The following is a 14,531-nucleotide window of genomic DNA, read 5'->3' on the forward strand; positions in this document are numbered from 1 at the left end:
GCCAAATAACTGTAACTGTGAAAGTAACAGAAATGGGAAAGATGGATGTGGCTGAGGAGTATGTTGTGAAAAGCTGGAAGTAACCAAGCAGAAATGATGTGTCAGGACTTGTAGAAACATGAACTCTCAACCACAGTACCAAATACTAAGGGAATGGTAATTTGTCAGCTTTATCTATTGGTCTAAACAGCTTCCATTTCTGTTATTAATTCTTACGTTAATGGATCAAGGTCTGCATGGTGACACAAGAACTCAGGATCTTCCGCATATTAGAACATCTAGCTTGGACATTTTTAAAAGAAAATTGGGAGAAATTTAAGAAACGTAAGTTGTTTTACTGCTCTCTCTACCCAATTGTACTTTAAAAACTCTATACTTTCTACAAAAATAGACATTTTCTGAATATAAGTGATTCTTTTTGCCAGGTTTGAACTCAGTTTGAATTCTGTAGCAAGCACTGTCACTGGCATGACAAGTTGGTACTTAACGAGGTCACAGCTTGCACAGGTAAGCCATTCAGATTCTGGTTTTAAAAAAAAGAGTTGTAGTATAACTGAAAAGAAAATCTGGATTAAATCTTAACATGTTAAAAGCATGACCAGTTATGAGGCATCAGGGTAACAGCCTGCTGTTCCCTTGAAAAAAGATGATACTGGTGATGAGTTAGATTACTTGAGGGAGAGGATTAACTCAATGGCAAGGAGAAAGATGTTCATTGTTTAAGCAGCGGACTTTGCTGCAGAGTATGCATATTTGTCTGCCAAAGTGTTCATGGTTTACCTGCCTCTAGTAATATCTTCTACCCACTCTGCAAAGTACTGAGAAAAAAATGTAACAATCAGTTTTTTTTCTCTGAGCAGACAGAAGAAAAATGCTGAAGGACAGTGAGAAATACATCACTGTTCTAAGTCTTCTATTCTGGGGAAAATTCTCCATGCTCCTGGATGTCATATATGATAATCATTTTGCCTACTTGTTCCACAATCTCTGTCAATCTTAAAAAAACTCAAGACTGGTCAGTGTGCAGTTTTAATGGCATCTCTAACAATTTCTTTTCACAAGTTGCTGCTTTTTCACCAGTTAAAAATTTTCTGCTTTAGGGCAAAATACAGCTGTGAGTAATGCAACCATATTAAATATAAAATGAAAGAATATAGGTGCAGTACATTGGTTTGCACTTAGTTCTCAATCTTCATTTTAAATCTTTTTTAAATGACTCACGGAGTGTGTCAACAGCAGTGTTTCGGCCAGCAGCACAGAGTGCAGGGACATTTTTTTGTCCTACCCCGAAATGTGACTGCATCTCCCTGGGAGATCCACAACACTTAGGTACAAGCCTCTGAATACAAAGTCAGTATAAGGTTGAGAAAGAAAATCCAGCAACTCCCATCCTCATATCCTATTTGTATCTTTCTTGTACTTTGTACAATATTTACATCTTACATTGCACTCATTGAGGTCAATTATCAGAAAATTATGTATTTAATTTATGCAGTATGTATAGTCACTGTGTCTTTTGAATGTACCTCTCCACCATTAACACCAACTCAAGTGTGAGGCTGTATTACATTCCCACTGTAAGCCTTGCGATTAGGAGTGCCTCCTTTAAGAAAAAAAAAAGGGTGTGGGGGGGAGCAGGACAGAGGGAGAGTAAATAAAAACAAGTGAGGAAGGCAGCTGCCACCACTTCCAGCAGCAACAGGGAATGCGATGAATGCAAGGAGTACAAGCAGGCCCCAGTTTCCCATGGCTGCATTCCCCAAGTGCTTCAAAGATGCAGCTAATGGGTTCCCAAGCACTGGTGGAGTTGGAGAACACCCGTTTTGGCTCACAGTCTGCGACGTTAAGTGATGGTCCAGCGAAAGTGTCACACAGCAGAGCAGCCATCAGGCAGAGCAGGGGATACTTGTTCTCCCTGGTGATGCAAGTCCACATGGGAATGCTGCTGTCCTGCCTGCAAGTGCTGCAAGGGTTTGTTATGCTGAAATGCTGAAGGGTTTGTTAAATAAGCGGGAACCAGCTCCTCACCTGACATAACAGCTCCTTCAACTGTGTTTTGTGTAATTTGATTTGAAATGTAATCTTCCTCAGCTGCTGAGATCCAGCCACTATGAAACCTTTATTAAAAACTGTTCTTGGGGTGGAGGGTGAGCAGGAAGAGGGGTAGAAGACCCAAGGCCGGCTTTGAGATTCACAAATTTCTTGCTGGTCTTTCTGTGCAACTAAAAGACACTGCTGTCTCTTCATCAACTGTTCTTTCACACTTTTCTCAACAGGTGAAAGAATTCTTCAGTTCTCTGGAGGAAAAAAGTGCATGGCTTTGCTGTGTCCAGCAATGAAACCATTGAAGACAACAGATAATGGACGGATCGAAAATTTGAGACTGTCAAAACATGGTTGCAAAACAACCACCTGTAAATTAAGGGACCTTGCTTATGCTTGTCAGAAATAACTGAAAAGCACTGAAAAACTGTGAAAACTCAAGGATGGAGGGACAGCACAACTAGTCCCTTTGGAAGGAGCTGTAAGGCAGTCTGATGCTGCTGCTTGGTTATTTTTCTCTCTCATGGTTGTGTTTTGCTGGGAACAGAACTAAGCCATTCATTGCTGCCTTTCACCAGGCAACACCTCTACAAGGAACATGGAACAGTGAACAGAGGTGCAGGGGAGGCTGACTACTAGAAATCTGAAATACACTGCTTCTGAAAAAGCAGAAAGAGCTGGGAGACAAAGAACCAAGGTAAGCTTTCCACCTGCAAATGCTGAACCTTCCTCTGCCTTTCCTGCAAAGACACAACTGGCAGCTCTTCTTAACCCCTAAGTGCGGTAAATCTCTGGAGCAATTTATCTTTACGGTTTATGTTTCCAGGAGAATAACTTTTTACAAACACGTACCTCAGATCAAGCATCACATTATTAAAAAAACCCACGTACCAACCGTAATTAAACTTTGTAATTTACATCTGCCGAAGTAAATATGAGGACTGTGTCTCTGCATGCTGCACGTAGTCTGTCAGGGGGCTGGAGGCAGCTGTGACAGGATGACGCTGAATTCCTGCTGCACTTCTGACACCCCCCTGGCCCAAAACACCAAACTTTCCCAGGAGTCCTGCCCGACCCCTTTTGCTGCAGACATCAGTGCTCTGCCTGCACTGGACAGGTTCTTGCGCTTTTAGGTAACATTGAGGAAATGAGTATGTATATCTTGGGGGGGGTGGGGGTGGGGGAGCGGGGAAGTGGGTGAATTTTACTTTAGATGATTAAACATCAGTTTGTTTTGGCTAATTATCCTTTTTTCACCTCACTAAAATGCAGCTATTGTTACCTGTACTCACAGTCAGTCAGTCTTAATGGTCTTTATATCTTGCTGTAGGGTAATTATAAGCACTGTGAGCTAACTGCTCTAAAGAGATAAATTACTACGTGCTTGGAAGGGGCAGTCACTTACGAAAGCCAAGATGAAATTTTGGAGGTGGATTTTTTAACAGGCAGTTGTGAATGACTGTCTCTGCGTGCAGAAAAATTTCATTTCTGTACTAAAAAAAAAAAAAAATCCAACTAATTACCACACATGCTTAAATGCCCTTGATTCCTTTGCTGTTGCAACCATGCCCTTGCCATGATTACATAGTGTTTATTTCTTCTGCAGTTATGACTGGTCTCAGTTTCCTCACTGATATGCTGAAGCAGCCAGAAACTTTAACAAAGATAAACTAACTGGAACTAACCATAAGCTTTTTCCTGTGCCTTGCTCTTCTGTCAGCTAGAAATTATATCTGCCCTAGAAATGGAAACCTATCTTACTGGAGTTCAGAAAGGCTGTTGGGTTCTGCTATTGACAGTGAAAAGCTCTGGCACAATGTTGTAGAAAATACCATTTTCTTTTGCTCGCTGTATCCTTTTATATATGTGAAGCATCTTGTGCATCAACTCATTAAGGGAAACAGGAATTCTGAGTTGGCTGTGCATCATGTGTACAACGTTTTCTGGTATTTCGGGTATTGTCGTTTGCTTTAAAATGTCTTCAGATCTGAAAACGGAATGCAGCAAAAATACAGTTTACATATTCTAGATAAAGCACTTGTGTCATTTTGCACATTCATTTCTTTTGCTGCGGTGAGCAGTAATTTGTGTTCCTGTTTTCTGCTTTAAATGCTTCATCTCCAGTTTCTCAACTTCAGGGAAAATTAAGTAGTGTTCCTAGTATACCACAGCCCCCTTCTTACTCCACACTCCCCTCTTGTTTGTTTGTTTTTTTAATTATGGAAGCACCAGTTAGCCAGGTTTGCATTTTTTTTGCAATTGCAGTTAGATGCATTGCAGCCCCCTTCAGCATAAAGGGAGCATCACAGACAGGAATGTTGGTATGTCATTATCTCAACACAATAAATGTCATTGATAGAACTGTATGAGCTGATGCTAATGAACACTTCAGACTCGGTTCTGTGACGGCAGTGTGCTCACAAAGCCAGAGGCATGCCCAGAGAGAATCCGGATGAGTACAGGGATCTTGGGCAGGGTTCACCTGCTTCATGAAAACACAGTGTTTCTTCTGATGACTGTTAATCATCTGTGTATCATACTTTTCAACAGAAGTTCTAACTGGAATTTTTCAGCAAAATAATTGCTTCCTTTCTGAAAACTTTTGTGCTTACTGTTTAGCTGCTTCCCTACACAATAGAAGTCCACAGGTTCAATTTGGTCCTAGTTAACTGCAATACAGCTTTGAAAACCAAAGGAAAGGGGAAAAAACTGTAGTTGGATCTTGATCAGATTGTGAGGGCCTGATCATGAAGCATCACTGATGTATTTTGCAAGTGTATTTTTTAAACACATTCAGTTTTATTATGACAATGTCTGGGTTTTTTTAATTATTTCTAGAGTTTCTTTTGTCTTACAGCAGCTATTCGGATAACAGCAACCATGAATGAAAAGTTACTATCATCATCATGCACTCATAAAAACTTTTATTAGTGTGAACAGAGGTTCTGAGTACAGACTACAGAATACAGTCAAAAGTCTAAATATCCCCAACTTAAATCTCTGGGCTGTCTCTGTCTGCAAGGCTACATACTAGAAGATTTTGGCATCGGTACAAACACTGGTATGTCCTTCCTCAGCAAGCTAATGGTGAAGCAGTACATGTCTAAGGATGTGCAAAAAGATGTTTCTGCAGGTTATGAAGACAGACGAAAACACACTGAGGCACTTGGCACACACCTCTGTTGCGACAGCCCCGTCTGCAGCAGACTAACGAGAGGTGCCTGCTCTTGCCTGTTCTCTTGGAGAGCAGGTGAATGCGACATTGGTCCTTGCAGCATTGATTTCTGCCCTATTTCTGCGTTCCCTTCTGGAGTGCAAGGAACAGAAGCAAGGACTAGAAACAGTGCAAAATAAAGTAAGAAAGTCTGCCTGTTGACCGGAACTTCTCTGACCTCTGCTAAGGCTCATGTGCCTTCTTTATCTCCTCTTCTGTGATGGTAACCGTGTGGTTATTACCCTAGGATTTGTGTATCTGTTCAGGCCAGGAGACTCCTGCATTAACAATGTAACAGTACAGGTAGGACTGGAAATAAAACAAACCCACTAAAATCCTTATCTGGTGTGTTAACTACAGTTAAGGCAGTATCTAAAATACCTATTCTACTACTAGATGTACTTGAAGCAGTTAATCCCCAGTTTTTCATTCTTTAGCTACCCACAGCTTACCTATGGTGTCATCATCAGGAACTGGCTTGAGAAAAGCTGCACAGCCAGGCTGAAGCGGGCTGAGGATAACTAAAGCTCATTATATTCCAGAATACTTAATGCAATGTTAAAAATGCTAGCACATAAAAAAATCATTTGAGATTTACAGGCACTATGTGATTATGTGCAAAAGTCTGCAGAATTTTTTTAAAGTTTTTTTTTTTAGATTTTAAAAATTTTTAGAATTTTTTTTTTGGCATTGCTGTTGATTTATGAAATAGTTTCTTGCAAATATAAAGCATTCTTTCTCTTTGAAAACTAAAGAAAATTACATAAAAATCTAAGTATTTGAGTATAATAAAATGAATGGCTATGGAAAAAGAAGAAAAGCTACCTTAGTCTACTACTGGAGAAAAAAAAATATGAACAAAGTCCAGCAAGTACCACTGTACAAAACCCACCCAGAATAACCACATGCTTTTTGCATCAGCTTTTGTTCGTCAAGAATAATTATCCACCAACAGAAAGATGCCAAGATCCTGAGGGGAAGAGAAAGTAAAACAGTTAAGAGTGTTTATCTTCTTTAACTTGGAAACAAACTCACATCTGGGAAGAATGATTGCAAACCTGAGTCTATAGTGACAGAAAGAAATCCTGGAAGACCTAAATACTACAAGGCATTTGCTATTGTTTGAAAGCAACACCGCAGTAAGGGTAGAAGCCCACTGCAGATGCAGGGTAATGATGCATCTCTGTCTTGTCCATTTGAAGCCAGCTGCCAAATCTTCACAGGGGATTTCACTGCACACCGTTACTCATAGCCTCAGAGGAGCCAGGACCGCCTTGGCGGTCACAGAAGAGAGGATCCTCTACAGGTTGTTTAGAATGACAGAACCTGGACCCTCCTGGCTGGCATGTGGGTGGACAGAGCCCAGCACTGGATGTGCCCTTGCCTCTCTCCTCCAACACCCCAGGAAACCCTCCGGCCTGAAGCACTTGGACCAAGCACCAAAGTGTAGTGACATGGATACTTCCATGATGACAATGAAAGACTTCAATTATTTAGTCTGACATTAAGCATGTGATCGAGCCAAGTACAAAGAAGTACATGGTGGCAGTGGAACACGTGCACAGAACCAGGCTGTGTTTGTGCCAGGAAAGCTGAGAGCAGAACACTGAAACCTGCTATACCTGCCAGCTTAGCTGTGGGGCTTTCTGTATCTGTTCTGGACGCTGCTCCAAAATTAGCCTAGTGCAGAAATAATGATATAAACTCACTGTTCTAAAGATAAAAACAGTTGAGATGTGCTTGGTCTTCATTGCTCTGTAAAAAGGTCTTACTAGGGAAGCAGTATGTCATGCCTTGGAATTTTCTGTTACACGAACCTGAAAGAATTTAGCTACTTGAAGAAATCCTGTACAAACTGTACAGACAAAGGGTGTTACCAAAAAAAAAAAAAAAAGGTGGTTCTTTCTGCCTAGGAACACTGAAGTTCAAAGTCATTCCAAGTGGTGTGTCTAACAGCATCTCTAACCACGTCTTGGTTCAGTTAAAAGACAAGTCACCAAAACTCAGCTTTAATAGCACTAGCATGAGTTGTCTTTGAGGTAGTTCAAAGAATAGGGAGGAAGAAAACTCACCCAGTGATGTTAATGTTTATTTCGTTTTCTGCTTCTCAGATTTGCTGCTGGAGGACTGTCCCTTCCCCTAAAGAGCAAGAGAAGCAAGAGATAAGAAACTGTGAACTAAGCTAAAATTTGAAATAAAATAGTGACAGATACTCCTCAGAAGTCACAGTTCGGACATAAATATGATCTGCATTTGAAATACAGATAGTTTACCAACAGTATTTTAACTTCTGTTGTGTATATGTATTTTCATTTTTCCACCATCACTTTCTTTGCTTCAGATAAAGAGGGCTGTGGCTGACCTCTTTCATACCCTATTTCTCAAATGCCTTTTACCTGTGCTAGTGATCCAGTCACAACTCAAACACTAATGAATAAATCCTTCTGGAGAGAAGTTAAAAGACACGCATCCCCAGTTTTACATCGAAAACTCTTAAGACAGTGCTGTTGTTACACAAAAAGCATGTATGGCAATTTCATAATGAAGAAAAACCCCATCAGTTGAAACAGGGCACACAAAATTTTCAGAGCAGATGTCACCATCTGATCCAGGCATCTACTGGATGTATCCTGTGAGAAAACAATGTGATGGGGAAGTCTCACCCTCACCTAAAGCCATTTTCTGTATTTCTGGATGATAAAAGCCAAGCAACCTTTCGGGTTTTTTTACAAATAGAAACTGCCTTCCTTTTCCCACTAGATTCATTCTGCATACTTATTTATGAATGTACGTAGGTTTCCATTCCTTTTTTAAAATAAATTATAGTAACTTGAGAAAAAGACATGTGGTTGAAGAAGTACATTCTAATCACTCTTAGAATGCTGTTACTTGAAACTGTCAAGCAAAGAGAGAAGTGATGGGGATCCCGAGGCTGCTGTAGGCATATGAAATGTGACTCTTAGGTCAGCAAATACAGGAAGGAGAAGCCTGTGGAGCATGCACTGAGCCCCCTGTAGAAGACCACAGTCTCTCTGAAAGAAACATATTTCAGCTGCCATTTACTGCAAATTTCCCTTGAAATAGACTGGTGCTTTTCTCCTATGTACGTGCTTACAAAAATGGATCAAGTTCAACCTATTGATGCCACATTCTCCCCAAAGTAATACCCATGTAATATGAAATCAAAATGCGGTTTCTCATCTTTCATGTTTATAGTGTTTGGTTACCATGACTATCTGTATTATAATACATATGTTTCTACCGTTTTAGGGTCTTTGGTTTTTCCTTTACTCTTTGGGGTTGGTTTCGTGCTGATGGCTTCCTTCTCACTTTTCTCCTACACTCCAAAGAAAAAACAGTGAGTACAGTTATAAAGGACAGAGAACTGACGGCTCCTACTTTTGACATCTGCTGTAACACATTTTTTTTCTAGATGTGATTGCTGAGGTGGGAGAGAACTCCAAGCAGGACATGTGCCTGTAATTACTGGCCTTAGTCCACAGCAAGTTGGAATCTGGAGCTTTTTCTCATACTGGGGAGACTAGGGCACCAGAAACCATATACAGGTAAGAAAGCTGGTATATACGGGCAATTTTTGTATTTACTACAAAGTAATGATGTTGTATTGGAAAATTTAATTCCAAAGCTCATAACCAAGTAAAAACAGCACTTAAAACACCAATAACTTGTCTTACGCCATTTGCGGATTCGGTGTCAGGGTAAGCACTGGGGAAGCACTGCAGTGGTCAGGAGAGCTATTTGGAAACACAGCTGTTTCCTCCCAGGAATTACATCTGATTTGAACTTCATTTTCAAAGCTGCTTCTTCTCTGCCCCCCAGGAGAGGAACAAACAGAGCATAAAAGCATAAATAATTACAATCAACATTTTAAGGATGGACAAAATTGTAATTCACTTTTGATAACTGGGTGCCTTGTAGTATAAGCTTAAGGAAGCTAACGCAGAATTTCATTTGGGAACTGGTTATTCTTTCACAACTGTGACTGTCCAAGGGATTTATTTTTTGACTTGTAATAGACTGGTTTGGCAAAGACCTTTGCAGGAAGTGGGCAGGTCACTACTGCAGAAGGGCAGGGACAGGCTGGCAGAAGTCAGTTCCAGATGAGACAACGGCAGCTGCTTTACCCAGCTGAGTGCAAAACTATTCACCATTCAAACAGATGTGTACCATTCCCTCTGCCTGCAGGTGAGGGACCCAGGGCATAGGATAGGACATGTCACATCACAGAACCACAGGATGGTTTGGGTTGGAAGGGACCTTTCAAGGCCATCTAATCCAACTCCCTGTACTAAGCAGGGACACCTTCCGCTAGACCAGGTTGCTCAGAGCCCCATCCAACCTGACCATGAATGTTTCCAGGGATATGAAACATCGTGGGAAAAATCCCCCCATCCTGGGAAACATGGAAGTGTTTCAGGGTCAGTTTGGATGGGGCTTTGAGCATCTTGGGCTAGTGGAAGGTGCCCCTGCCCATGGCAGGCAGGTTGTCTTTAAGGTCCCTTCCAACTCAACCCGTTCCATGATTCTATGGGGCATCTACCACCAACCTCTCTGGGGAACCTGTGCCAGTGTTTCACCACCACCATTGTAAAATATGTCTTCGCTATGTCTAGTCTGAATCTACCTTTCTTTAGTTTAAAACAAATACCCCTTCTATCACTACTGGCCCTACTGAAAAGTCTGTCCCCATCTTTCTTGTAAGCCCCCTTTAAGTTCTGAAAGGCTGCTTTAAGGTCTCCTCTGAGCCTTTTCTTCTCCAGGCTGAACAACCCCAACTGTCTCAGCCTGTCCTCATAGCAGAGCTGTTCCCTCCTCCTGACCATTTGTGTGGCCTCCTCTGGACATGCTCCAACAGGTCCATGTCCTTCCTGTGCTGAAGACCCCAGAGCTGGATGCAGCGCTGCAGCGGGGGTCTCACCAGAGCAGAGTAGAGCAGCAGAACCCCCTTCCTTGACCTGCCAGTCTTGCTGCTGGTGATGCAGCCCAGGACACGGTTGGCTTTCTGGGCTGCGAGCGCACGTTGCCGGCTCATGTCCAGCTGTTCATCCCCAGCACCCCCAAGTCCTTCTGGGCAGGGCTGCCCTCAACCCCTTCACCCTCAGCTTGTACTGGTACCGGGGGCTGCCTGACCGTGGGGCAGGACCTTGCACTTGGCCTCGCACATGAATGTAGTTAATACTAAGCCTCCTTTCTGCATGGCACATGCAAGCCATTTGCTAACAACAGGGAGTTACAGGTTCTTAACTAGCTTGAGCACTTGTAGAAAACAAAAGGAGTTCATGATTTTCACACTGATATCCCACCAGCTGCCCCAGAGTGCCCTTGGGCTCCTCTGCTGAGGAAGCATGTAAGGTCTCTGTAGTGGCATGTATCTCAAAAGCCACACAAGACCTCTCCCTCCACCCAAGCTCAAGGTACCAAACACCAGGTTAAGGGCAAGCAGAAAGCACGTCTGACAGTGATTTTTCTCACATGTGGCCAAATCTCAGTCCCCTTCTTAATGCTCTTTTCTAGCACCATACTTTCTCAAACACCCTCTTCAACTTGGTGACCTCCAGATTTATGCAGTCTCCACTGCTAGTTCATTTCAAATAGCCTTGCGTGTGCAGCACTTTGCTGGGGGAAGTGTGACAGCTGTTTGTCAGCTGTGTTCAAGATTACATATCAAATAATCAACAGTCCATTTCTCATTACCTCTCCAGTCAATTCTTTCTTCCTTCTTCTTGTCAGCTTTGCTATTTTCCCCAACACATCTAAAACCTTTTTCTACTCCTAGCACTCCTCTCTGCAAAACCCTCTTGAACTGCTTCTCAGTTCCAGCCTGCAACTATTGCTAGGTAGTGCATGCAACCACTGAAGAAAGATTTCTTTGCCTTTACAGTTTTTGGACACTCTAATCTGTACGAAAACTGTTACCACAATTCCCTGCTCAACTTACTTCTCCAAGCCTGTCCTGTCTCTCTAGAAGACTCTAAATAGCAACCCCCCCCCCCTTCTTCTAAATATTAGTACATAGCAAGACGCATCAAATTTCCAGTACAGTGGTAAGACAATCACTACATCTGCACAGCATCCTCAGAACTGGCTAACGCCACGTCTAAACTGAGCTATTGCAAACAAAAGTGAGGAATTTTCATAGAGTAGTAAAAAACTTTATTTTGCAAGTTATTTTCCTATCTTTGAGCGCTTTGGGGCAGCAGAAGCTTTTGCACAAGTAACAAAGTCACCTGAGAGGACATCGATAGCTACAGAATCATCTGTAGGCTTCTGCAATGATTTTAATTCTGAAGTCACACAATATGCAATACTTCCCACAAGTTAAATTAATGTTTCAGGAATTTATGTCTACTTTAATTACCCCTTTCTTAAGAAAAAACATACCGGAGCTCTACATGTATGTTAGAACAGAGATGTCTGTCTGAGGTTTCCAAGATATACAACTTTCTTGAATACTGGACCTGATCATTCACAGTGCAGTTGTTGCATAAAAACTGTATTTATTGTGAAGAGTTACTCTTCACAGAAAGAGTCCACACTGTCAACACTGTTACTGTTACCTACTGCATTCAACAGCATTTATAAGCATTTGCAATGAATCATGCCTCGAGCCTACAGTGACACTACTTAGTAAAAAAAAACTATCAGAGCACACAGCATGAAACAAACACAAACCAAATATATCATAAATGTTACCTTTTTTCCTTTTTGTTTGACATCATCCTTTGCTGTTGGCTTTTCTGGTTTACCCTTGCGAAGAAGAAAGATTACATTCTCATTTTGAACTGGTCAGATTAGTTTTAGGATACAAGCACTTATGTATGACATTGGGAGTTTACAGATTGACAAGGAAGTTGCACCATTCTGAACTGACTTATTTCTCATGCTGTGTACTCAATGTCAGTTCACGACATCTTTTCATGGTCTGTTACTTTGACTACATCTGTGATAGCATCTTTCTATGCCTGGAAAAACAGCTTCCTGAGCCACAAAAGATCAAATCACTGTCAGAGCAGTCATGTGCTCCAGGCAAATGGCAGTTTTACAGGGCTTTAGGTATACCACCAATTTAAAAGTACCTGTACATACACTTTGTCCCCTAACGTGGAACATAAAGAGTTGGAATGAATAAGCATTATTACTCACAGTTTACAAGTACCTCCTGTTTAAAAGCAGACTATAAAGTCAAGGTGTTTAAGAGAAGACAGCCTATTTGTTCACCTGATCTTCTGGAGTGCCCAAAACACTGAGCCACTGTAACTGGCATCTACACTGCTGAATCTCCAGGACATTGATTGCTACTGGATGCTTCAAAGTGATTTATTTGTCCACCTGAAAAAATCCACCTAATTCTTTTTTATTTTCTCTTTTTTTTTAATTAAATGCAAGCCTATACATAGCTACTCTAAGTATAGGATATTTACATGTTTAACCTTAATACATATATATTGTAGACACACTTACTCACTTATTAAGCTTCCCTGCTCTCCTTGTAATTCTGAAGTAGACAGACTGGCTCATACGTGAAATTTCTAGTGTTGCAAATACAGACTAAAAAAGCTTTTACTTACCTGCTCACCTGATTCCAGAAGTTTTTGATAGTCAGGTGGAATAGTATCATCTCTTTCTCCAAGTTTATCTCTGTGTTCAGATTTAGCCTCTTCCTGAAAGAAATTTTTTCAACAGCTTAAATACTTATATTAGAAATATTAGGAAACTGTAAGTCAGAGTGCTCACTAACTTAGGACAGATGCCTTTTTTTATTTCAGAATTTTAAAACCACCAGAAAAAAACCCCAAACTTATTTCATTATGAAGTGTGTTTCATGCCTAAAAATCTAAAAATTACTAGCTCTCAGTAGGTGTACACATTTAGTAAGTTAAACATATATATACACTGCAGCATCATAATGTAAACATGAAGTTATGTCAACTTTCAGTTCTGCTTTACAACAGTATGACTAGAAGGAGCATTCCATACTTCCACATTGAACCTTATCCATACACTGTAACTTTAACACAAAACCGATGTTCCTTCAATGTCTTCCTTGTGAAGGCCAGTACCTTTAGTAGAACCTAGGGCACCTATCTACCTCACACCCAGACTGATCAAGATGAGCCTACACCTCTCATCAGGCTTAGAAGCCAGAGTCAGGTTCAAATCCAACACAACTAGAAGGCAGAGCACCACAAGCTCCTGAAAACTCTATCAAGGAGGGAAGCATTCCTTCTGCTATGTTTATCTTCCAATTTAAGCTGCTTTGATTACTGGCAAACACACCAGACCCATGCTGAACAAAACACTTTGTTTAGATACAAGTAGGTTTTAAAACATATTGCTGAAAAATATTTTTGTATTTGTCAATGCAGACATTTTTAAAGATGTCTTCTTTTTCTATTTTTTTAAAATTTTGAATATAAAAAGGCATTTTCTGTGCCTGTGTAAAAAAACATACATGAAGATAGCTAGGCTTCTCCAGCTCCACTGAAGCACAGGAGTTGCTGAGGTCTTGCACATCAGGCATACACCCCCTTGCTATGGCAAGGGACAACACTACCCAGGCTATACAAATCTGTTTTGAAGGCAGCCAACAACCTCCACACAAGAGCCTGGTCTGAGCTTAGAATCTCCTTCGAGGTTCCAGCCTACATTTATTCATAGGCTGCTTCTGGTCATTTTTTTCCCCAGTAATGTCCTTTACCTGAAGTATCTCAGTTGCCAATTTACTATTACTACTACTATTATGCAGAAATGTGTCTTATTTTCTTATTAGCAGAAAAGTCTTTATGCAATTATATGAAGAAAGACTGAATGTTGACAAAACAAGCAGAAACAAGCAAGTTCAAAATGGGACTGATGAACACGATCATCAATGAACTTGGTATTTGTGGGGTTATAAAAATCAAAAGTTTGACAAAAAGAAGGCCACAAAATTAATTTTAGAAACAGAGACCAGAGAAGACACCTGCAAAATAGTTAGAATAACTTCATTTCAGTGCCTTTTACTGATATTATTCTAACTATTTTGCAGGTGTCTTCTCTTTGTAATTTTGTAAATTTCCTGTAATATTTCAACACTCGCATCCAAGTGAATTAGTTAACATACAAATTCAACATTTTTCACAAAACACACAAGTAATACATCTGATTGAAGAGCAGTTGATATGTAGGACAACTTAAAGAGTATGGGGTTTTTTTTCTAGTAACCATAGAAATGTATTTTTTATATATATATATATATATACACATATATATA

At 40.7% G+C, this 14,531-nt stretch overlaps 1 protein-coding gene across 9 annotated transcripts in view; it reads right to left on the minus strand.

The window, feature by feature from the left end:
* Positions 1–4,947: 4,947 nt before the first annotated feature.
* The window catches only part of CAST (calpastatin), a 64,018-nt gene continuing 54,434 nt past the window's right edge, over positions 4,948–14,531 (minus strand). For 6 of the 9 annotated variants that reach the window (XM_080371016.1, XM_080371015.1, XM_080371017.1 and 3 more), the window contains 6 exons: positions 12,847–12,939; positions 11,972–12,025; positions 8,953–9,086; positions 8,520–8,594; positions 7,330–7,396; positions 4,948–6,227 (listed from right to left, as the gene is read on the minus strand). In XM_080371016.1, the coding sequence (XP_080227142.1) occupies positions 7,339–7,396; positions 8,520–8,594; positions 8,953–9,086; positions 11,972–12,025; positions 12,847–12,939 (414 nt within the window). In that variant the 3' untranslated portion in view covers positions 4,948–6,227; positions 7,330–7,338. The other 3 variants (XM_080371020.1, XM_080371021.1, XM_080371019.1) reach the window with 3 other exon arrangements.

The sequence above is a fragment of the Falco punctatus genome (genome assembly GCF_963210335.1).
Source record: "Falco punctatus genome assembly, chromosome: Z".
Lineage (NCBI taxonomy): Eukaryota > Metazoa > Chordata > Aves > Falconiformes > Falconidae > Falco > Falco punctatus.